This window comes from Anabrus simplex, chromosome 11 (assembly GCF_040414725.1).
Source record: "Anabrus simplex isolate iqAnaSimp1 chromosome 11, ASM4041472v1, whole genome shotgun sequence".
Classification (NCBI taxonomy): Eukaryota; Metazoa; Arthropoda; class Insecta; order Orthoptera; family Tettigoniidae; genus Anabrus; species Anabrus simplex.
In genome coordinates, this window is record NC_090275.1 from 57,387,457 (window position 1) to 57,411,954 (window position 24,498).

General features: G+C 40.8%; 1 protein-coding gene across 1 annotated transcript; it reads right to left on the bottom strand.

The window, feature by feature from the left end:
* Positions 1 to 822: 822 nt before the first annotated feature.
* On the bottom strand, positions 823 to 24,237 carry LOC136883138 (cytochrome P450 4C1-like). The gene is made up of 2 exons (XM_068229739.1): positions 23,122 to 24,237; positions 823 to 2,619 (listed from the first exon to the last, which is right to left on the bottom strand). The coding sequence occupies exons 1-2, from the start codon at positions 24,229 to 24,231 to the stop codon at positions 2,209 to 2,211; spliced, it is 1,521 nt and encodes a 506-aa protein (XP_068085840.1). The 5' UTR covers positions 24,232 to 24,237; the 3' UTR covers positions 823 to 2,208.
* Positions 24,238 to 24,498: the final 261 nt, after the last annotated feature.

The window sequence follows — 24,498 nt, forward strand, 5'->3', positions numbered from 1 at the left end:
CTCGACTTCTACAAGAATCTAATACCGAATAAGACCACATGTGTGTGAGAAAAGGACCAAGAGGACGTCCAAATACGAGGCGTAAGAATCGTGTAATGGCGAAATTGCAAAAGGCAAAAGGCCGATGAAGACGGGCCAATACCTGTGATCTTACTTGTGATTGTGACTGTCAATGCCTGTAAACGTTATCTTCTCCTACGTGCCTCATGGTTCTGTTTAGGATAATAAATGATGATGATGATGAAATGAAATGTCTTATGGCTTCTAGTGCCGGGATATCCCCAGGCAGGTTTCGGCTCGCCAGGTGCAGGTCTTTCTATTTGACGCTCGTAGGTGAACTGCGCGTCGTGATGAGGATGAAATGATGATGAAGACAACACATACACCCGGCTTCCGTGCCATTGGAATTAACCAGTTAAGGTTAAAATCCCCGACCCGGCCGGAAATCGAACCCGGAACCCTCTGAACCGAAGGCCAGTACGCTGACCGTTCAGCCAACGAGTCGGACATGATGATGATGGTGATGATGAACTTTGGAGTGACTATTTAGAGGTCGGTCGTAAATTGAAGATAACCACTGCCGCATTGAGGTAGTTTTATTTGTTGCCGGGCTGAGTGGCTCAGACGGTTAAGGCGCTGGCCTTCTAACCCCAACTTGGCAGGTTCGATCCTGGCTCAGTCCGGTGGTATTTGAAGGTGCTCAAATACGACAGCCCCGTGTCGGTAGATTTACTGGCACGTAAAAGAACTCCTGCGGGACTAAATTCCGGCACCTCGGCGTCTCCGAAGACCGTAAAAGTAGTTAGTGGGACGTAAAGCAAATAGCATTATTATTATTAGTTTTATTTCTTGAGATATAGTCATACTCACGTCAGTACATAGTAAATGATAGTTACTTCATAGATCCAAATGATTTTTAATGTAAATATCATAAGATCAAAAAACTACTCTACCGTGTTTCTTAGACGTTTCACCAATTCTCTTCAACCTGTAATACATCGGCATATTTTTGCTTCAATTACAGATATTTCACCTCAAATTTTTCATACTGAAGTACTTTTCCCCTCCTGGTCAGTTTATAACGTAAACGTTTCTCCCTGAAATCATCTCATGTGTTTCACCCAACGATTTATTAATTACGAGTTATATGTACATTTAATTCTTTGACCTTTGAAATTGTTCCTGCTGTCCACAAAAGAACTCCTGCGGGACTAAATTCCGGCACCTCGGCGTCTCCGAAGACCCTGAACCTTTTCTTACGTTAAAGTAAGAGTATTTTCTGCAGTGTTCCTCTTTGAATATCCTGCATCAGATTCAGCAAACGTGTCGTCATCGTCATGTTGCTTGATACGATATGGTAGAATGTGGAATGTTTCTTCCTTACTTTGCACTAGGATCTGTTACGCCAGCACACCACTACGTTGTACTTTCTCTGTATACCGTGCTGTGCAGGGTGGATAAGTGAGTACTGTAGAGAAGTTATGCTTCAATTTTACGTGTCCGCTCGTATGTGTGCCTAATAGTGCACGGTAGTGAAGTTATGGTTCAATTTTACGTGTCCGCTCTGCGCGTATGTGTGCCTAATAGTGCACGGTAGTGAAGTTATGCTTCAATTTTACGTGTCCGCTCTGCGCGTATGTGTGCCTAAATAGTGCACGGTAGAGAAGTTATGCTTCAATTTTACGTGTCCGCTCTGCGCGTATGTGTGCCTAAATAGTGCACGGTAGAGAAGTTATGCTTCAATTTTACGTGTCCGCTCTGCGCGTATGTGTGCCTAAATAGTGCACGGTAGAGAAGTTATGCTTCAATTTTACGTGTCCGCTCTGCGCGTATGTGTGCCTAAATAGTGCACGGTAGAGAAGTTATGCTTCAATATTACGTATCCACTCTGCGCGCATGTGTGCCAAAATAGTGCACGGTTTTATGTGCACTCAAAGTACTCTCCAAAGCCGTTCACGCCATCTGGTATCTCTTCGTGCTTATCGTCCAAAACACCTCCTGTCTTTCGGAGGGATGAACATGGTGAAAGGTTGAAATAAAAGAGTGTGAAAAGTCAGGTGTGAAGATCCCAGGGAGAAGGTGACTCCTTAAAAATTATTCCTAGGTTGGAAAGGATGGAATGAAACGTCCGGAAACCACTCCAATTTCCATAAAGTAAAATTACAGGCACTACATTTGTCCTGCTGTGTCAGTTGTTTGAAGTTGTGTCTATTCCCGTGGCAACATTTTAATCATAAATTCTGTTTCTGGCCTCAGAAATATTCCAAGCTCTAGTTTCTGAAGATCTTCGTAGGAGACAACAGGTAGCACCCGGTACTTCCTCAACACTGTTGCCAACACAATAGGCATGACCATCTCGGCGTACTTGAAACCAACACATATTCTAGGTCCAGCTCCAAACGGCATGTAGCTGTATGGATGTTGATCAATCGATCGTTCAGGCAGGAACCGATCTGGGTCAAATCGTTCAGGATCTGGAAAGTAGCGAGGATCTCGGTGGATGAAGTAGTTAATCACCGCGCATGAACAACCTGCAGGGAGCGTGCAGGTCTTGAGTTTGATTTCCTCGTCGACGTCTCGAGGCAATACCGGCACTGCAGGAAATAAACGCATGGTTTCCTGAAACAGTAACAAAAAGAGACATGAATATCCCAGTTATTTCTTCTGTGACTTAACGAGTTTTATTCTGATGGTACTTTGAAATACCGTCTCAAATATAGCTCTATATAAAACCATAGATTGTTAGAACAGAATGTTGAGTTCTGACGGTACTTTGAAGTAACCTAATGAAGATATTGGAAATATTTAGCTGGCGTGATTCATGTAGGCCCTATATGACACTCCTGACTCCTCATGTGCGACGCACACAAGGGTCTGCTTCACAGGCAAATAAGATTTATTTCATTTCGTCTAAAACTTCAGAAATCACTTAATCTGCTTACACATGTAGCCCACAACCTCCCTAGAAGATATCATAGAAGACTTTCAACTGCTTTCCAACGTTCCTCAGATGAAGGGAATGTTATAGTCGCAAGGTTATCAATTGATAATGAGCCAAATCGCAGTGAAATTAAGAGGACAAAATCGACACCGAGAACCTACGACATTAAAAGAAAATTGATGGAAGTCGACACAGAAAAAAGAGGATAAGATCGAAGTAGAGGAGCCAACATAGAGCTAGGCTAGAAGTATAAAAATTAAAAGAAGAAACAAGAAATGAACCTCTTCAAAATGCTAGAGAAGGAGAACACGAAAAGCAACGTAAATTCCGATTACAAAATGGGAGATATACTTCAGCATTTTACATAACGAAGAAAATAATCGACCTACGCCTGCAATGCGACCGCCATTGACACCGAAGGATGAATACCCTCGATGCAAACAACACAAGAGGAAATAAATAAATAATAAATAAATAAATAACACAATAAGAAAAGCGAAGAATAAGATAGCACCCGGACCACATCAAATACATGTGTTGTTGATTCATCAGGCCATTGACTGGTTTGATGTAGCTCTCCATACCACCCTATCTTCTCCTAAACATTTCATTTCTAATCGAAACAGACTTTCAACGTATTAGGTCGTGTTACTTACATGTAGTACGTGTTGAAGAGATGTTAAGTACAGAACAAAAATGGCCAGCCGGACACCAGTGGGGTCCGAACCCACAACCTCCCACTGGTGTCCGGCTAGCCATTTTTGTACTGTACTTAACATCTCTTCAACACGTACTACATGTAAGTAACACGACCTAATACGTTGAAAGTCTGTTTCGATTACAATGCGGTCGTGAAAATTCAATATTCATTTCATTTCTAGTTAACTACATTATTTTTGTGTTAGACTTTCTCCAAGTCTCTGTCCATCCTACATCTGCTCTAATCTGCTTTTCATACAATCTTGGTCTACCCCTGGCCTACACTTCCCTCAAACAACGACTGAAGAAGTCCTGGTTGTCTTAAAGTGTGTTCTATAATTCTACCTCTTCTTCTCGTCAAATTTAGCCAAATCGGTCTTCTCTCACCAATTAGATTCCGTATCTGTCCATTCGTGAATGGATACATCCATCTCACTTTCGGCATTCCTCTGTAACACCACGCTTCAAAAGTTTTATTCTCTTTCTTTCAGAGCTAGTTATCATCCATGTTTCACTTCCATACAACGCCACGCTCCGTGCCAAAGTCTTCATATATCAATGTTCAAAGTGAGCAAATATATTTCTTGAGAAAGACATTACAGACGAGTGCTAATCTGTATTTCACGTCTTACTTCTGCCATTGTTAGTTATTTCGCTACCCAAGTAACAATATTAATCTACTTCCTTTAAGAATTCACTTCCTAATATATTTCCGGCGTCACCTGGCTGCATTCGACTATACTCCATTATTTTTTTCCGGACATTTTTATTTTCATCTTGTACGCCTTCTCCAAGACCCAGTCCATACCACTCAGCAATTTCTCCAGATCTTCTGCATTCTCAGGTAAAATAATAATAATAATACAATTCTTCGGGCATCTCTCACAATCATTTGAAATCAAGACAGGCGTGAGGCAAGGGGATGGACTATCCCCACTCCTATTCAACTGTGTCCTAGAAAAGATAGTGAGAATATGGAACTCAGAACTTGAACATCAAGGGATAATCCCGATCTGTCTAGGAAGAAAATCAGGTGGGATTAAAGTCAACTGCTTGGGTTTTGCTGACGACTTTGCTATACTATCAGAAAGTCCAGAGGTCGCAACCATCCAGATTAACCTCTTGGAAAGAATCGCCAGCCAAACAGGACTGAGGATCTCAGCAGAAAAGACCAAATTCATGACGGACATCAAAGATGGACCAAAATTCCTGGAAACAGAGATAGGACGGATAGAAAGGGTCAAGAAATTAAAGTACCTTGGTGAGACGATACAGGAGAATGGACTAGAAAAAGCTGCAGTGGAAGATCGGATCTCAAAAATGGAGAGAGCATATGGCTTGACAAAAAACATCTACAATAAGAAGTGCTTATCTTAGAATTCCACATTAAAACATTACAACACCGTGGTCAAAACAGAATGCCTGTATGCCAGTGAATGCCTGTCCATGAACTACAAGCTGGAGAAGCTAGAGGTCCTGGAAAGAAGAATCCTCAGAAAAATTATGGGAGCTGTCCAAACTGAAAGCGGATGGAAACTTCGGAGTAACAAAGAAGTTTACCAGAAGGTGGAAAGAATCTCAGAGAGCATGAAGAAAAGGAGGCTGGCGTTTCTTGGACATCTATAACGAATGAACGCAAACAGACTTACCGAACAGATATTTGATTACTTCTGGAGAAAAAAGGCCACTGCAGCATAGATTAAGGAAACGAAGAAGGATATGGAAAGGTTAAGCATCATGGAAGACCAGCTGTTAGAAAGGAATACGTTTAGGAACACACTCAAGAATTTGGAAGGTGTTCAAGCCGCAGAAAGAACTAGGAAGCCCGGAGGAGCCTGGACAGATGAACAACGGAAGCAGGCCAGCGAACGCATGAAGGAGTATTGGACACAGGGAAAACTTCGCACGAAGAGAAAGAAATGAAGTTGTAGCATGATCCTTAGTGGTCCATTCGCTTGTAAAATAATAATAATAATAATAATAATAATCCCGTGTGGGGATTTACCAGTTACCTCCATCGGGCGCGTCCCATTGGAATTGGGGAAGCTCGCTGGCTCTGCCGCCAGCAGAGTCAGAGGGTAGTAGGGAAATATAATTTCACCGTAAAAAAAAACTGGTCCCTTGCCTGGGTTACGGCGAAGACTGGTAAATGACCGGAAGCCAGAAAACATCTTGAGGCAACCTCTAGGGCTAACAACCCTAGTTGTAAAAGGATGGGTACCCGTCCAAAGCAAAGTCAAGTCAAGAAGCATGATGGCACAATGTTTCAAGAAACATGCCCCAGGGGGTAAATCTTCGGATAAATCCCTCGTCGTGAACGCCACTGCGTACGAATCTTGTTCGGATTCTGGGGGAGACTCGACATCATGCAAGAGACGAGTCGGAGCGTCTCGGTGTACTCCGAAGAGTCAAAAACTCAGGCCAAAATCCAAAACCTTTCTAGCAACTTTCAATATAAATTCACTTACACAAACTGGCAAGCCGAAAACCCTCACCAAAGCTCTTCACGAAAATCAGATATCCATAATGGGCCTACAGGAAACAAGGTACCCAGATGAAGAGATTTTTGAATCCGAAGGCTACCGATTTTTCAAGAGCAAAGCGCAAAGAGGAATCCTCAATGGAGCTGTGATGCTCGGAACCGCATTTGCTGTTAGAACCAAGATCCTTAAATCGGTTGCAAATTTCGAACCTGTGAATGACAGATTGTCTATACTCACAATTAAATGCACGAACAAAACCTACGCCCTAGTTAACGCACATGCTCCTACAAACGATAAGAACAAGTCTGATCCGGACGAAGTTGATAATTTCTGGGACCTACTGGATGAAAAATTAAACAAAATCTCCAAACACCATGTCAGGCTTCTTTTGGGTGACTTCAATGCCCAACTAGGTCGTGAACAGAAGTACAAGAAAGTTATAGGAAATTACCCTGCTCACAAAAGAACCAATCCCAACGACAAAAGACTGGTGTCCATTTGCGAAAATCACAACCTGCAGGTCATGTCGACCCACTTTCGCCATCTACCCAGAAAGCAAATGACTTGGCGTTCTCCCGTCCAAGCTCTCGGAGAGTTCCAAATTGATCATGTTGCAATCTCCAGGAGAAACAGCCCTGAGATTATGAATGTCAAGGTAAAGAAAGGCATCAATGTGGCCTCAGATCATTATATGTCTCTTATCAAATTCAAACCAATTCCCGCAAACACAAGGAAGACAACCAAACAGATCACACGCTTCGACAATGATAAACTTCGGCAAAGGGTCGAGGAATTCCAGGAAAAGGCTAAACCAAATGACTGTGACTTTACCAACGCCAAATGTCTCCTTGTTGAGGCCGCCAAAGACGTTGCAGAAATCAAGAGAAGCAAAAAGCATGCCTGGTGGAATAGTACCTGCGAATCAGTCCTCCAAGAAAGACTTAATGCGTGGAAACAGTACTACTCTACGAAATCAGAAAATGATTGGGAAACCTACAAAACCCAACGTGCTCAAGCAGCTAGGATGTTCAGAACTGAGAAACGTAAATACGAAACACCTCTCATTGAAAGGATAGAACAAAACTTTAGGAAGAATAAAAGCAGAGACTACTACAGAGCCTTCAAACGCAAACTCACTGGCTATAAACCACCATCCCTATGCTTTGAGCGAAAGGACGGCACACTGGCGACGTCAAATGAAGAAAATCGCAGCATTTTGGCAGACTACTTCAAGAATTTACTTAATTGCTCTAAACCGCAAAGCCCCATTGAGACCAAGGAACCCTTACTCAGGTACCCAGATTCCAGATCACCCGACAGAGATGAAATCAAGTGGCACATTGCCCGTTTAAAAATAACAAAGCACCGGGGGAAGACTCAGTAATAGCAGAACTATGGAAATATGCCCCAGAGGAATCGCTTGATATCTTGCAAAAGCAAATAGAAGAAATTTGGAACAAGGAGACCCTACCCGAAGATTGGAAGATAGTTTTGATTCATCCGTTACACAAAAAAGGCAGCAGGAAGAACATCAACAACTACAGAGGAATATCTTTGCTACCCGTGACTTACAAAATTCTATCACTTGCCATCCTGGAGCGTTTGGAAGCACAAGTCGAACATCAAGTAAGTGAATACAAAGGAGGGTTCAGAAAAGGTCGCTCAACAGCTGAACAGATCCAAAATCTTAAAACGATCATCAGATATTGTACACTAAGGTCCAAGCAGTATGTGTCCGTCTTTGTGGACTTCAAGAAAGCATACGACTCCATTGACCGGGAAGTCCTGCTAAACATCTTAAATGAATTTGGAGTTGATTTGAAACTGCTGGCATTAATTAGAGCCACCCTGACCGATACAAAATCCAAGGTGAAGTTCCACGGATGTCTCTCGCATTCCTTTGACATCAAAACAGGAGTCTGACAAGGTGATGGGCTATCCCCGATACTCTTCGACTGTGTTCTTGAAAAGATCATCTGAACCTGCATCAGAACCTGGCGGGTGAGATTACAGGAAACCAACTACAGTCCGTTAAGAATAGGAACCAAATCCAAGGGGATCGCAACAGATTGCTTAGCATTTACCGATGATATTGCTGTTCTCTCAAACGACATAGAAACCGCTAGAGCTCAAGTTGAGATTTTAAAGGAAATTGCCGAACAAACTGGTCTGCAGATATCGTTTGAGAAAACAGAAGTAATGACTAACATCAAAGAGGCTCCACCAAAACTCCATACAAAATACAGGGACATCACCCGAGTAGACAAATTCAAATACCTGGGTGAGATCATCATGAAAAATGGACTGGACAAAGAAGCACTTCAGGAGCGAGTACGCAAACTGGAAATAACCTACCAAACATCCCGCACAATCTACAACAAAAATGCCTTTCCCAAAACACCAAGATACGTCACTATGAAATAATTCTGAAGCCAGTAGTTCTATATGTAGCCGAAACCCTGTCTCTAAATGCCAACAAAGGACTCTTTGAAGAACTGGAGAAAAGAGAACGCAAAATTGTGAGAGGAATCTTGGGATCAAAGTACAGAAATGGAATCCATCAAACGAGTTCCAACGAGGAAGTCTACAGCAAAATAGAGAAAATTACCGACACAATCAGAAAAAGACGGGCACGATTTTATGGTCATCTGAAAAGAATGGACGGAAGAAAGTTAACTAAAGAAATCTTTCACTTTTTTATACAAACCCCAAAACCACAATTCCCTGGTTTAGAAATACCAAAGAAGACCTGCAAATGCTACATATCTCAGCTGAAGACGCCCTTAACAGAGATATCTTCCGCAAGAAAATATTGACGAACGGGCTAAACCGAGACGAGCAACCGAAGAGAAGACTTGGTGCCCCTTGGACAGAGGAGCGGAAGCAGGCCCACTCACAAAGAATGAGAGAAGTTTGGGATCTAAAGAATGCCAAGTGCAGTGTCAAATGCAACAAGTCTTAACGTGGTCCTTGATGGCCCAGCGAATTGTATATATATAATAATAATAATAATATCAACTGCAAATCTCAGCATTTTCATTTCCTCTGCTTGGATTACGATTCTCTTTCCAAATTGCTCTTCGATTTTCTTTACCGCCTGTTTCATATGAAAGCATTTCTGGATTGCTGTTTCTTTTACAAAGACCTCTATTCTTATCATTGAAGATTGATTTTTATACACGTTGTAGATAATTCTTCGTTCTCTGTATCTGACCCCGTTCACCTTTAGAATCTCATATACAGTGGTGGAAATATTTATTGCATCACCATGCATTACTTTGTCCTTTTCTTTTACAGCTCTTTGCTTCAGCTTAGACCAGTCCCATTGTTGTTAATCATTGTTGACATATTCTTGCTTTTAAAGTTTGACTTCTTCTCATATTTATCCCAACAATACACAACTCTTTGTTCCTGTTGTTTGTTTTTACGGTGAAGCCAGTGTTTATACAGTCATTTTGAGTGCATGTTAGTAAGTGTGTTAGAATAATTAATTTTGTCAGATAAGGATTGCACGTTAGATCCATAACTCACAGATTGCGGGTTCGTTCCTGGCCGATATCGGTGATGTTAGCGTGGTAGCAAAATCATAACGCACCATGTTGTGCCAGGTAAAACAACAGTAGAGTGTTCGCGCGCCTCAAACTTTAAATCGGCTTTGCATTAACACCCACGCTGCAGTTCTCTATATTAAAAATGTCGTCTGGAAACCCGAACACGAGGAAGACCGTCTGAATATTTTCTTTGAGTTACTATGAGTTAAACACTTCCTATAACTGCCAATGCAAAACCGGAAATATGTCATTGAGAATTCTTATCTCAATAATCAGAGCTGTAGCCGACGTTACGCGTGAGAATACGCGATATACCCTCTGCTCATTAGAGTATGCCTTGTGATTTGTGGCGCATACTGTACCCTCTGTTTTGGTTTCTTTTTAATTTCGTCATTCTGTCAGTGCGTTTTATCTTTCCGGCTACGCTCGTAATCGTGAACATCGAAGGTTCCACTTGTAGAACAACATTCATATCAGGCACCGGTTACGTTGTTTATGTCTCCAGCCGTATGTCCATACATTCAAATACCTCACTTATTGATAGTTTTAAGTCTGAGAAATATATAAAAACGTGACTGCAAACCCACGGTACTGCAACATACACTAAAATGTCAAGAGTTTGTTCCACTATAAGGTGTGATCGCAAATCAAAAGAGACAGCTGGGATTGTTTATTAATAAATAACTGGAAGGAGGCCCAGTAGAAAACTACTGTGTAAGCAATTTTTTTCAATGTAATGCATTATAGGCCCCTAATATGTTATTAGCTTTACGTCCCACTATCTACTTTTACGGATTTTGGAGACGCCAAGGTGTCAGAATTTAGTCCCGTAGGAGTTCTTTCACGTGTCACTAAATATACCGACACAAGGCGGACGTATCTGAGCACCTTCAAATACCACCGACCTGACCCTGGTTCGAACCTGCCAACTTGAGGTCACAAGTGGCTGTCCTAAGTACTCATCCTGACATTATTATTATTATTATTATTATTATTATTATTATTATTATCATCAACATCATCCTCTGGATCGTTTAACTTTACAACAGTGTTATGACTACACAGAAAAGTGAATTGTAATACACAGAAGAGAGTACGTTGTATAGTAAATAATGAATGCTACAGTAAATTAAAGAGAGTAACATCATTCAAATTATCTCCATCCTTCCGAAGAAACGACTAAATTAATATAACGATTAGGCTGTTGTATTTATAAATGTTATACACCGCACTCGCACTTGCTTTCTCAAGTACAACACACTGACTAAAAAAGCAAGTTTGTAACCTTCGAACAGCCCTCCAATGTGAAAATATAGTACCGTCCGAAACATCCAATCCGCCGTTCTCACAGTGCCAGCAGTGAGCACCGAACCAAGATCATCTTCAATAATATCAGACTTTCATACAAAATCAACTTGGCCGATGCATCGGTTGAATGTAAATTAGCCTGTGATATATGAATGTAACCTTCTGATTATCATATTGAATTGCTAAGCTGCCAAAAGTAACGTACAAATTTAAATGTTTTATATTAAGTTAAAATAATAAAATAAGGAGATCCGTCTGAAAATATACATCATTTGCAACTAAATCGTTGCACTAGACACATGTAAGGTAGAGGTCTATTTGCAAGAAACATATTTGTGCATTAATGACATTGATGCGTCATCGGTATTAAACACTAATTGTATCACTAGAATCCTTTCAACCCTTGTTTAATGGATATGACATTGAAGAAATAAAAACTGACATCAACTGTATTTTCTGCCATACGCAATACATTTCATCCTCTGTACGTCATATCACACTACATTCCTATAAACTACTATTTTCATTGAAGAATACTTTACCTTGAGTAATAGCCTGTGTTTGTATGTATGTTCAGTCCGTCAGCGATAACGCTGGCGGGATCCTTAACAGCTCTGCCATCAGCTGTCATAGATGGCCTAGGCATCACTGAAGAGGCGTACTAGGGAAATGAGGAGTGAGGTAGTTTCCCGTTGCTTTCCTCAACGAGCCAGGAGTTGCTATTACATATCAGTCTGCCAAGCCCACTGAAATGCATGCACCAACTGACCCTATCAGCAACATTTTCACACTATTCATAGCAGGGACTGGCTGCATAAGGATTGGCATTACTAGCTCATACCTCAGTCACTTTCATATTGTCAAAGCCAAGGATAAGATCTCTGCACATGGTTATGAGGGTGTTTAGGGGTTGTAGCAAGTATGTAAAGGAGAGTGCATATAAGTCTCTGGTAAGACCCCAACTAGAGTATGGTTCCAGTGTATGGGACCCTCACCAGGATTACCTGATTCAAGAACTGGAAAAAATCCAAAGAAAAGCAGCTCGATTTGTTCTGGGTGACTTCCGACAAAAGAGTAGCGTTACAAAAATGTTGCAATGTTTGGGTTGGGAAGAATTGAGAGAAAGAAGAAGAGCTGCTCGACTAAGTGGTATGTTCCGAGCTGTCAGCGGAGAGATGGCGTGGAATGACATTAGTAGACGAATAAGTTTGAATAGCGTCTATAAAAGTAGAAAAGATCACAATATGAAGATAAAGTTGGAATTCAAGAGGACAAACTGGGGTAAATATTCATTTATAGGAAGGGGAGTTAGGGATTGGAATAACTTACCAAGGGAGATGTTCAATAAATTTCCAATTTCTTTGAAATCATTTCGGAAAAGTCTAGGAAAGCAACAGATAGGGAATCTGCCACCTGGGCGACTGCCCTAAATGCAGATCAGTAGTGATTGATATTGACAGAGGCAGATCAATGAAAGTAACAACATTGCTCTAGCCTATACCAGAAGACATAATGCACTGTAAACATTAGGTCCTGCCAGCAAAGGCATAGCCTATATTTAGGTAAGCAATATGTAGCAAGCTCATAATATGAGTAAAAGTCTTTTCTATGAACTAGTATGGTCCAGGAAATAGGTAAGATAGCATTGCATTTTAAACAACAGTCTTGAGGGAATATTTGATGCGTTTCAAAGAGTGGCAGTTTCAGTTCAATCAATCAATCAATCAATCAATCAATCAATCAATCAATCAATCAATCAATCAATCAATCAATCAATCAATCAATCAATCAATCAATCAATCAATCAATCAATCAATCAATCAAACAAACAAACAAACAAACAATGATCTGTATTTAGTGCTGTCGCCCAAGTGGCTTGTTACATATCAGTAGTTAATCTAATATTTCGTTATAGGATTTCAAAGAAGTTGAAAATTTATCGAATTGGTGTACCTGCTTATTGTATAAAGGGGCCTAACATCTAAGGTCTTCGGCTCACTCTGGTGTAAACATAGTAGAAGACAACCTTGGTAATTGTTCCAGTTTAAATTCTTCTTCATATAAACCAATACCTTTATAGAAATACATTTATTTGGATGACTTTTCTATTACCGTACTCTTTTTCAATATAATAACCTACCTTGTTCAAGAAATGAATTAGAAATATAACCCTGTCACGAAATTCACTTCTATCATAACAATGATTCTGACATTGAATCACCCGGCTCTGCCACGAATTTTAAAAGTGCTACGAGGGCTGGAACGGGGTCCACTCAGCCTCGGGAGGTCAACTGAGTAGAGGTGGGTTCGATTCCCACCTGAGCCATCCTGAAAGTGGTTTTCCGTGGTTTCCCACTTCTTCTCCAGGCAAATGCCGGGATGGTACCTAACATAAGGTCACGGCCGCTTCTTTCCCTCTTCCTTGTCTGCCCCTTCCAATCTTCCCATCCCCCCGCCAGGCCTCTCTTCAGCATAGCAGGTGAGGCCGCCTGGGCGAGGTACTGGGAATCCTCCCCAGTTGTATCCCCGACCCAGAGTCTGAAGCTCCAGGGCACTGCCCTTGAGGCGGTAGAGGTGGGATCCCTCTCTGCGTCCGAGGTGAAATCCGATCCTGGAGGGTAACCAGATCAAGAAAGAAGAAGAAAAAGAAGAGTACTGGGCCAAATCAATTGCTTTGTTACTCGGCCGAGTAACTTATTGAAGAGTAGATGTGATCACATGAGTCAGTGCATTGAAATGTTTAAAGGGTATGGTAACATGGTTCTGCGAAGGATTTTTTTTTTTTTTGCTTTACGTCGCACCGACACAGATAGGTCTTATGGCGACGATGGGGCAGGAAAGGGCAGGGAGTAGGAAGGAAGCGGCCGTGGCCTTAATTAAGGTACAGCCCCAGCATTTGCCTGGTGTGAAAATGGGAAACCACGGAAAACTATTTTCAGGGCTGCCGACAGTGGGGTTCGAACCTACTATCTCCCGAATACTGGATACTGGCCGCACTTAAGCGACTGCAGCTATCGAGCTCGGTGTTCTGCGAAGGAGGAAAAATGAAGAGTATTTTTAAACACTCCTGCAACTTGATCATACCCACACAGTAAGTAGAATATCCACTAGAGGTGGCCCTGGTACTGCAGTCGCGTGCACAGTTGAGCGAGAGCACTGTTATAATGAAGAGTGGGTCTCGGCCCATAAGTGGCCACGGCTGGTCCGTGGTCCAACTGCTCTACACTCTGACCGGCCAACCGAGCAGAGGCGCAGCCACGGTGACCACGGCTCTACCTGGCTCTACATTCGGCAGACGGGACAGGGCTGGACCTCACTGCTGGCCCCAACCATCGACTGTCCTTGGAATGCGTTTCCGTGGTTTTCCATTCTCCTGCACTAAGCGAATGCCGGGACAGTTCCTAGTATAGGCCATGGCCGCAAACACCCTCATCTTTTACGAGCATCTCCATCACTGTAAACCGGGCGAGTTGGGCGTGCGGTTAGAGGCGCGCGGCTGTGAGCTTGCATCCGGGAGATAGTGGATTCGAATCCTACTGTCGGCAGCCCTAAAGATGTTTTCCGTGGTTTCTCATTTTCACATCAGGCAAATGCTGGGGCTGTACCTTAATTAAAGCCACGGCCGCTTCATTCCAACTTCTAGGCATTCCTATCCCACCCTCGCCATAAGACCATCTGTGTCGGTGCGATGTAAAGCCACTAGCAAAAAAAAAAAAAAAAAAAAAAAAACAGAAAACCTTCAGCATAACAAATCTCCCAACCTGAGAGACGGCGTCACCGTCTAAGAGGCCCGCCTCCCCCTTCAGGGGAGGAATGAAAACATCTGGTAGTAGTTGCTTGACACTGCCACTACTGGAGCTTCCCGATGAAATGAATTATTATACTTCTCATAAGGAAAATTCTAGTCTCGTGTGCACGGAGAGGTTCATAAAGGGCACGCGCGTACCATTTCACAGGTAAGTGAATGGACATAAACCTATATGTGTCGGTACGACGTAAAGCAACTCGTAAAAGAAAAAAAAAAGGAAGGAGACTGAAAATAATGTTCTAGGAGATATTAGGGATGACAGTTTTCTTTCACTTAATGGCCATACCTTCGAAAGCGAATTTCCAGAATATGTAGTGTAAGAGTATACGAACATGGGCCTACGTATACATCGTGTTGGCAGGTCATACATGCCTGAAATACAATTCGGTTTCGTAACCAAAAGGTTACATCACTCTGTGGTGTAGTGATTACCTACCACCCCCGGAGGCACGGGCTCGGTTCCCGGCTTTGCCACCAAATTTGAAATGTGGTACGAGGGCTGGAACGGGGTCTACTCAGCCTCGTGAGATCAACTGAATAAAGGACGGTTCGATTTCCATTTCAGCCATCCTGGAAGTGGTTTTCCGTGGTTTCCTACTTCTTATCCAGGCAAATGCCGTGTTGGTACCTAACTTAAGGCCACGGCCGCTTCTTTCCCTCTTCCTTCTCTATCCCTTCCAATCTTCCCATGCCCCCATAAGGCCCTTGTTCAACATAGCAGGTGATGCTGCCTTATTGAGGTACTGGTCTTTCTCCCCACTTGTATCCCTGACCCAAAGTCTCACGCTCCAAGACACTGCCCTTGCGGAGGTAGAGGTGGGATCCCTCGCTAAGTCCGAGGGAAAATCACATGGCCCTGAGGTTCACTCAGCCTACACTAAAAATGAGTACCAGGTTAATTCCTGGGCCCATAGGTGGCAGGGTGTAGAGCTAACCACTCTACCCCGATAAGTGCCTGGTTACGGATAATTGAAGCCTTTACCTTCTACCCCTCCAAGGGCCTTCATGGCCTGTACGGAGATGACTTTGCTCCTTGCTTTGCTCTCTAGCCTTTTCTTATGCCATCGTCGTCGTATCTGTGTCAGTACGACGTAAAGGAAATTGTGAACAAACAAAAGCATATTGTAAAGATATTTTAGTTCTCTTCAATCATGTAATTTACTAACTCTATAATGAATTCTGCCATAATAGAGGAAATGGAAGATGAAATTAAACATTAATGGAAAACGCATATGGGCAAGACCCTGGTTATTAAGAAGAGATAGTAAATAAGGAAGTTCAACCGTGTTAAGGGAAACTGAAGATCTCAAAGAATATAGATTTTTTATAAGATGGTTGTTAGAGCAGTTTGATTTTTTGCTTGAAACGAAAATTCTTAAATTCAAAAAGCAGTTGTTAGTAACATGTACAGTATTTGAAACAGGGACACAAAGGTTCAACTTCTTCACCTGATTCAGAAGGCGGTGACTTGAGTGTTAAGAGACACTTCCCGATCTTGATATTTTGACATTTTGTTACGGTTAATATTCATTTTTACTATAGTTTTTCTGGTCTTGGTGATATTTTGAAATATGTTTTATAGTTTACATTGTGGCTTGTATCGTTTTCTGCGTTTATAGTTGTTTTGTCATATACTTATAGGTTAGTACACGTATTGTTTATTTACGTTCATCGAATGGTTGCTATGTTATTCTATATCACGAATATTTTGAAGATTAACTAATACAATCTCCGTTTAGGACAATTGGCAGTCTTTAGGCCCTTATGAGTAAGAATTTTATCATCTCGTGACCATATTGTTTGTGGCTAAACAATCTAATCTGTTTACATACGATACCAACAATCTAGGTTAGGTGCTGCATTTGGACATTTGATTGGATATATATTGAATTTATATAACAAATCTTACAATATAATTAACTGGATGAAAATACTGCGGTAGAACCTTTATGTTATAGTATAGATTATTTTAATGATCTGCACCTGATTTTCCTCCGTTACATTACCAATGTACACCCTCCGTGATAACATTGTGGGGTACCCTCTATGACGGCTTCGTTGGTTGATTTCTGTACCACTGTCGTTGAACATATGACGATATAAAAGCAGTATTATTATTCTGACACTTCACATCAGCTATTTACCTTTGTGTTAGCAGTGGAGAGAACCATCTGACTCGGTAAGATCTATCATTCAAAAACAGCATTATTACAGATGAGCCAAACACTCCAAAGCATGGTCGATTCTCGGGAAGCATCAAGCACTTCACGTGCTGTGCCTACATTTATTGAATGCAAGATATGTCACAGAAAGTTTACAAAGAGGGGCATTAACATACACATAGCAAGAGCTCACGAGCAACTATCTCAGGACTCATCATTGCTAGATAGTGAACAGTTGCACGTTAATTTAGGAATTCCTCAGGCATCTCAAACTCTTCATACAAATTTATCAGCTAGACACAGTGCGAATTCTTCAAACCAGGCATGTGATAACATAAATTGTCAGTGTCCACACTGCGGATGTCATTACTCCAGTTCCCGTGGGGTCAAAATACACATCAGCAGAGCTCATCCTGATATTCACCGTCAAATTTTAGTTTCTAGAAATCGACAGAGGGCTGATCCCTCTCAAAATGTCCAAACAATCGTTCAAGAAAGTGACCCTAATGCTAACACGGAAACTAAAGATGTCAACACACTACCGCATGAATTTAAGCAGAAAATGATGCAGTGGCGAAGTAGATTTTTAAACAATTTGACAGACGAGCAATTTGACAATGAGATTAACATTTGGTGTGAGTTCTTGGCCTCTGCGATTGATCTACTTCCTGGCCCCAAACATCCGTCACGGAAATACTACCAGTATAGGAAAAATAAACAAATCACAGACAACCAAAGGAAATATAAACAGACAACCAACCCTGAACGGGCAACAAAACGGGACCGAATAAAACGCCGCGAAAAATACAAATATCAGCTTACCCAGTACCACTTTTACAATCAGCGCAGAAAGGCTATTAGATCTGTTTTAAATTCCAATGCTGAAAACTGTAAAATTCCTTCTGATGAAATATTTCCTTATTTCTCTGAAATTCTCGGGCAACCTAATGACATGATTCGACCCGAATACCCATCTCATACAAGTGATATTGATAGGGAACAAATTGACATTTTATTTAATGACACTATAAGCCCAGATGAAATCAGATTTGCTATTAATCATATAGCCGTAGACACATCACCCGGCCCAGACCACGTCCTCGTCAGAGTTATCAAAGAAAGTATTGCAATCGACATAATATCTCACATTGCCACACGTATGTTGAAAACTGGGGTTGTACCTTCTATCTTCAAAAAGGCCAGGACTGTTCTAATTCATAAAGGTGGAGATTCACTCAATATTAAGAACTGGAGACCTATCACAATCTGTTCAGTAATAAGGAGAATAATTGAGCGGGTCCTTGACAGGCGTCTTCGTGAACATGTTGTCTTAAACCCCAATCAACGAGGATTTACCAACTCCTCTGGAACGCATGTCAACACTGCGATACTCGACTCTCTTCTCCGTGAAGCCAAAAATAAACAAGCTAATCTGACTGCTATATTCTTAGATATCCAGAAAGCCTTTGACAACGTTGGTCATGCCCATTTAAATGAGACACTAAAGTCGTTACCAATTCCATCCAAACTTACGAATTTAATCATGAATCTGCAATCAGGAAATGTCACACAAATTCAGACGCAGGGAAGCAAAACAAGACCTCTCTTGATAAGCAGGGGAGTTATGCATGGTTCTCCTCTGTCGCCAATCCTGTTCAATCTCGCCATCAATCATATTCTGGATGACCTTAGCGAAACGTCGATATCTACCCAATATGGCTTTCAGTTGAGTCCAGATCATGAAGCTCTAACAGTGTTAAGTTTTGCTGATGATGTAGTTATTGTTGGAAAAGATTCTGAGTCAGCTTTAGTACTTGCTCATGCGGCCATACATCAACTACAAGAAATTGGACTTAGCATCAATACTGGAAAATGTAAAGGAATATGCATCAAACATGGTCACCTGTCAGAAGAAAAACTATTCACGGCAGATGAAAAACAGATACCATGTCTGAAGAAAGGAGAATCTATCAAATATTTGGGTGTAAATTTTTCCAATGAAATTACCTTCCAGTCCGTCGAGGTCCTAAATAAGCTCAAAAACACCCTAGAGCTCCTCATTTCTTCACCCCTTTTGCATTCCGATCAAAAATTTGTAATCATAAACACTTCAATCTGTCCCAGTTTGGTATATAAATTTCAGACAGTACCACCACAAAAGATTCCAGTCAAATTTACAAATGACGCCGATATTATGGTTAGGGGGGCATTAAAGGAAATTTTGCAACTTCCCATGGATGTCCCGAATGATATGATATACGCTGAAATGAAATTTAAAGGTCTGGGTTTATTTTGTGTATCATGGGAAATATATCTACAACATATTAATGCATGCAAAATTTTGAAATCTTCCAATAGTAATTTTCTACATTCAACGAGAAACTTATGTCAAGAAATCAGCACAAGCCTTGCCGTATTAAATGTAGCAGAAACAGAATCTATTCGAGACAAAAGACATGGCTTTGTCGATACAAAGAAAGTCCGACTCGAACTGAGAAGAAGAGCCTTTGACAACTGGAGAAAAAAAGAGCATAAAGGCAAAGGTGTAGTCCTATTTAAACAGTATACTCCAGCGAATACATGGATTCATGATCATAAAGGATTGTCTTGCAGTGAATGGCGTGATGCAATAAAAATGAACGCCAATGTCTCTGCTGTGCGTACTGTACCTGGCAGATCCCAGGGCAACAGCCTCTGTCGGCGTTGCCACAGAGAGTTCGAAACTCTTTCACACGTCCTGGGAGCCTGTCCACATGGTGAATTACTGCGCACCTCACGCCATAATGTAGTCAGATCAATGATAGCTAACGCTCTTAGAGGACAAGGTTATAATGTCTATGAAGAAGTACACGGTCTCTCCAACAGAGGAAGCAACCGACGCATTGACATTATTGCTTTTAAGCCATCCTGTTCTGAAGGTTTCATCATTGATCCAACAATTAGATTTGAGACCAACGAAAACCAGCCGGAAGAGGTCGATGCAGAAAAAAGAAGAATTTATGAAGAAACGGCGGACTTCTACAAGCAAAAATATAAGCTCTCATCCATTTCTGTAATCGGCTTGATGTTAGGTGCTCGAGGAACAATACCTGCATTTTTTGTCAACTTCTGCAATACCTTTGGGCTAAATAGAGATTTTATCTATAACATCGCCATTACCACACTCAAGAAGTCCATCATGATCTTCAAGAACCATGCTTGCGGACCTCAAATAAATGTTTGACATGCCTCACTCGACTGCCTACATTTAACATCATACGAACACATTATCTATTGTATCCACATCCATTATTGTTGTGAAGGTACTCTTTGTCTTTGGGCAACCTGCAGCTGTTGCAGGAAGATTGTATAATAAATACAGTCTTTACAAAAAAGTAATTGTTACGATTTGTGTCGTTCGAACTGTCGTACGATACATTAAACAAGACACATTTTAGAGAAGTTGAAAACCTACAATATTAATTTTGAAATCAATTCTTGCTGTTGTACTTGATATTTATTTCTAGCCCCACAACTGCGATTTTTAGATGCTTAAAGGGAATTTAGGTGCCTACAGTAGGCTTTCATAATTGAACGAAATAGGTTCTAAAATTATATTTGAGGCAGATATAATTTTACGTATTTTCATAAGAATTTGCCAATACAATACAAATATTACTTCGCTAAATTGATAATAATTCTTTAGAGGAAATATAAAAAGAACTTCATTCATCTCTTTGCAACAAACGTCACAGAATATTAATTTACAATCCGATGTGACATGGGGAAACTCCTGTAACCACTGTTTAATTAAAGGAGACTTCGAAGCTGACACTTTGAGCATAATGCATACACTGAACAAATGGACAAGCGAAATGTTCTCAGAGAATGAAATCATGAGTTCTGTTTCCAGCCGTCTCCCACCTTGTGGCCATGTATACTGCGGGAGGTTCTTAAGGACTTTCCGGGAGTGTGGTTAACAGCTTCCCGCTTTTAAGGTATTGTTTAGAAAGTATTTCAAGAATATACTGAAAACGAGTCGGCAAATATTTTAGTTTCTCGGAATAAATTAGAAACACTTTTTTCGATTAAGGGACAAAATATAGGGTCTATAAGATTACAGGCAAACATAGGTTCTAATGTTATTTAGGCATGTTTAGGAACTGAAAGACCATCGTATTTAAACTTATAAATATATGAAACTTGCTATTACAACTTCATTTTAAGGAATCCCTTCATAAACAAAATAGTTTTTTTCCGCAAATCCCGTAGTCTGATTAGAATTTGTACTTTACTGGGACAGCCGTCAGTGATATGATGGTAACCGGGACGAAAAGTCAGGTTCTAAGATTCTCCAAGAGCTTTAATTACTGTGTTGATGACGTGAAGGTACTTTACGGGGATCAGTGTAAGTATAAAAGTGTCAATATATCTCATCACATTAACGAGGTTATAAATAAAATTTCCAGACCTCATCATCTGGTCGTGAGGATGTTTAGCATTTGTAGTAATGATGTAAAAGAGAGGGCATATAATTTACTACGAAGTCCACAATTAGAATATGATTTCGGTGTATCGACCCTCACCAGGTTTACTTGATTCCAGAAGTGGAACAAATCCAAAAGGAAACAGCTCGATTTGTTCTGCATGATTTCCAACAGAAAAAATAGAGTTACGAAAATGTTTCAAAGTTTGAACTGGCAAGAGAGCAGTGAGGGGAAGAGCTGCTCGACTAAGCGGTATGTTCCTAGCTGTTAGTGGAGAGATGGCGTGAAATGACATTAGCAGGCTAATAAATTTGAGTGGTATTTTCGAAAGAAGGAAAGATGAGAATACGAAGATAACGTTGCAATTCAAGAGGACAAAATGAGGAAAATAGCCCTATTAGTTTATAGGAAAAATAGTCAGGGTTTGGAGTAATTTACGAAGGGTAAAAGTCCCAAATTATTTGAAATTCTTTAATAAAAGGCTGGGAAACAACTAATAGGGAATTAGCCACCTGGGCTGCTGCCCCAACTGAAGATAACTGTTGATTGATTGATTGATTGATTGATTGATTGATTGATTGATTGATTGATTGATTGATTGATTGATTGATTTATTTATTTATTTATTTATTTATTTATTTATTTATTTATTTATTTATTTATTTATTCATTTATTTATTTATTTCTTGGCATAGGGCATTACAGAGGTACAGCTATTATAGAAATTCGTTGTTGTTAGTTGTTAGTAACATGTACAGTATTTGGAACATGGACATAAAGGTTCAACTTCTTCACCCAGTGTGATAAAAAAAATCAGGGTTAGGTGAGATTATTTTATCCTGATATTACAGTCTTTACAAAAAAAAGTAATTGTTACGATTTGTGTGGATTCATGTTGCCCAGTGATCCACCAAAAGTTTCCAAATCAACCCTAGGTGAGGTACAAGTGACAAAACGTGTTTTAAAAGTTCGGGAGTCGCCGCAGAATGTTCTGGCTCATATATTTCCCATCTCCGTCACTAAACTCCCCTTTTCACTCAGTCAATTTTTTTTTCTAACTCCATCCTCTATACAACGACACAGATGTACGGCTCGTCTCTGTTTTGGTAACGTTTAATACAGGCTGGAGGTGGACAGGCCGATGAATTGTTCTCAAACCGGAAATTGTTAAAGGGTACTTTCCTGTAGTGCAGATATCAATTTATCCGTAAAAAAAAATCAGTCGTATTGGAAATATTTTTATTGTTTGTTTACATCAGTAACAGCCTAAAGCGTGCGGTTTATTGTGTATGAGAAATATTGTTAATATTCTCCACAGAACCAGATCTTCTAGTCTTCCATTAATAAAAGAAAACTTGAAACTAAAGCTTAAGAAAGGCAAAAACACCATGAAGTGGTACTAAATTTAGGAACCTCGGCGTCTCCGAAATCGTAAAAGTAGTTAGTGGCACGTAAAGCAATAACATTATTATTATTGGACGGTTATTTCAGACTTATTATCTTATTTTATATTTATTTTATAGCATGCGAAAGAAGCTACATTGTTAATGCAATTTTTAAAATTAACTTACATCAAACCCATTACCAAACTTCACAAGCTGCCACTGTTTAGATATTAAGAGGTTAGTTGAAGGCAGGGTGACATTAAGAGCAGCACCAAACTATGCTATGGTATGAAGACACAAATAACCACAATCACTTACCTTGATGACTCGAGACAGGTACTTCATCTCCTTAACGTCCTCGGAGGTCACATCCCTCTCCCAGTCGTCAGCGAAGACCTCTTTCAGTTCTTCAAAGACAGCAGTTTGTATTGTTGGATGCAACGCTAATAACAGCAGAGTGAAGCACATGGTGGTGGCTGTTGTGTCCGCCCCTGCGAGCAGAAAGGTGTGTACCTCGTCTCTTAACTGCTGTTCATCTAATTCAGCACCTTCAGTTTCGGAATCACGGATATGATTATCTATAATAGAATTCCCTTTGTTCATCCACTCATCGGTTATACTCGCAGACGACTTCAATTCCTGATATTCTTCCAGCTTTCTGCTTAACATTCTGTCACCTATTTTGTGTAAAACTTCTTCCAGTTTTCTCTGTTCCTGTCCCATAGCAGTTAAATAGTAGACGGCGTCATACATCAACCAAGGTCTCATTACACGTTCAGTGATCATCTGGATCGCCCGTTTCACTAAGTCTGCGACGGTTTCAAATTCGAGATCTGTATTCAGAGGAGCGCCTATTGCAGTTTCGCTTATTGTATAACCAGTAAATGTCATTAGTGGGGGCATGAGGTTAAACTTGTTTCCATCAGAAAATTTCTTTAACTCATCGACCAAAATTCGGGATCTGTTGTTGAATACTGGTATATATGTATCTAGAATCTTGTATTGCATTGATTGAGCAACAATCCTTCTCTGCTTCTTCCATGTTTGAGACGTGCATGTGGCTAAACCATTTCCAATAAATCTACTGACTGGCCTCATCACATATTTATCTCTGTTTAACAATCGTGTTTTCACTAATATCTGCTCTGCGTCTTCAGGAGATGTTACAAATACGTATAATAATGGCCCAATCCAAACTTTGAAACAACGTCCCTCATTTTGACTCCACTGCTGGTGAAGGAGTGCGAACAGCTGACGGGGACTACCACTACATTGAATTGCATTTCCCAGAAGAGGTAATGTCGGCGGTCCGGGGATCCTGTTGCCCAGCTGACGGAGTCGACGTCGTGACCACCAAACCTTAAAGACGATCGCACAGCATAGTATTAAAATGGCGATGCCATACTCTGCCTTCCAAACGTGTCCCATGACGGAATGCACTGAACTGCAGCAGCAACTGCACTTCACCTTTTATATGAGTCAGTTAATACCAGCAAGGTCGCAGAATTTCCTCTCAGGCTATCTGTAACCTTCGAATGCAGAAGTTACCTGGAGTGAAGGTCAGAGTCAGGAGGCACTCATGTTGTGGCGCAGGTGATATCATAAACTTGAAGATGCCCTCAAACTTATGCAAGCTAATTATTCTGTTTTCCATCTTCAGAAGAATAAGTGGCAAGTGAAAAATATTTCCTTTTT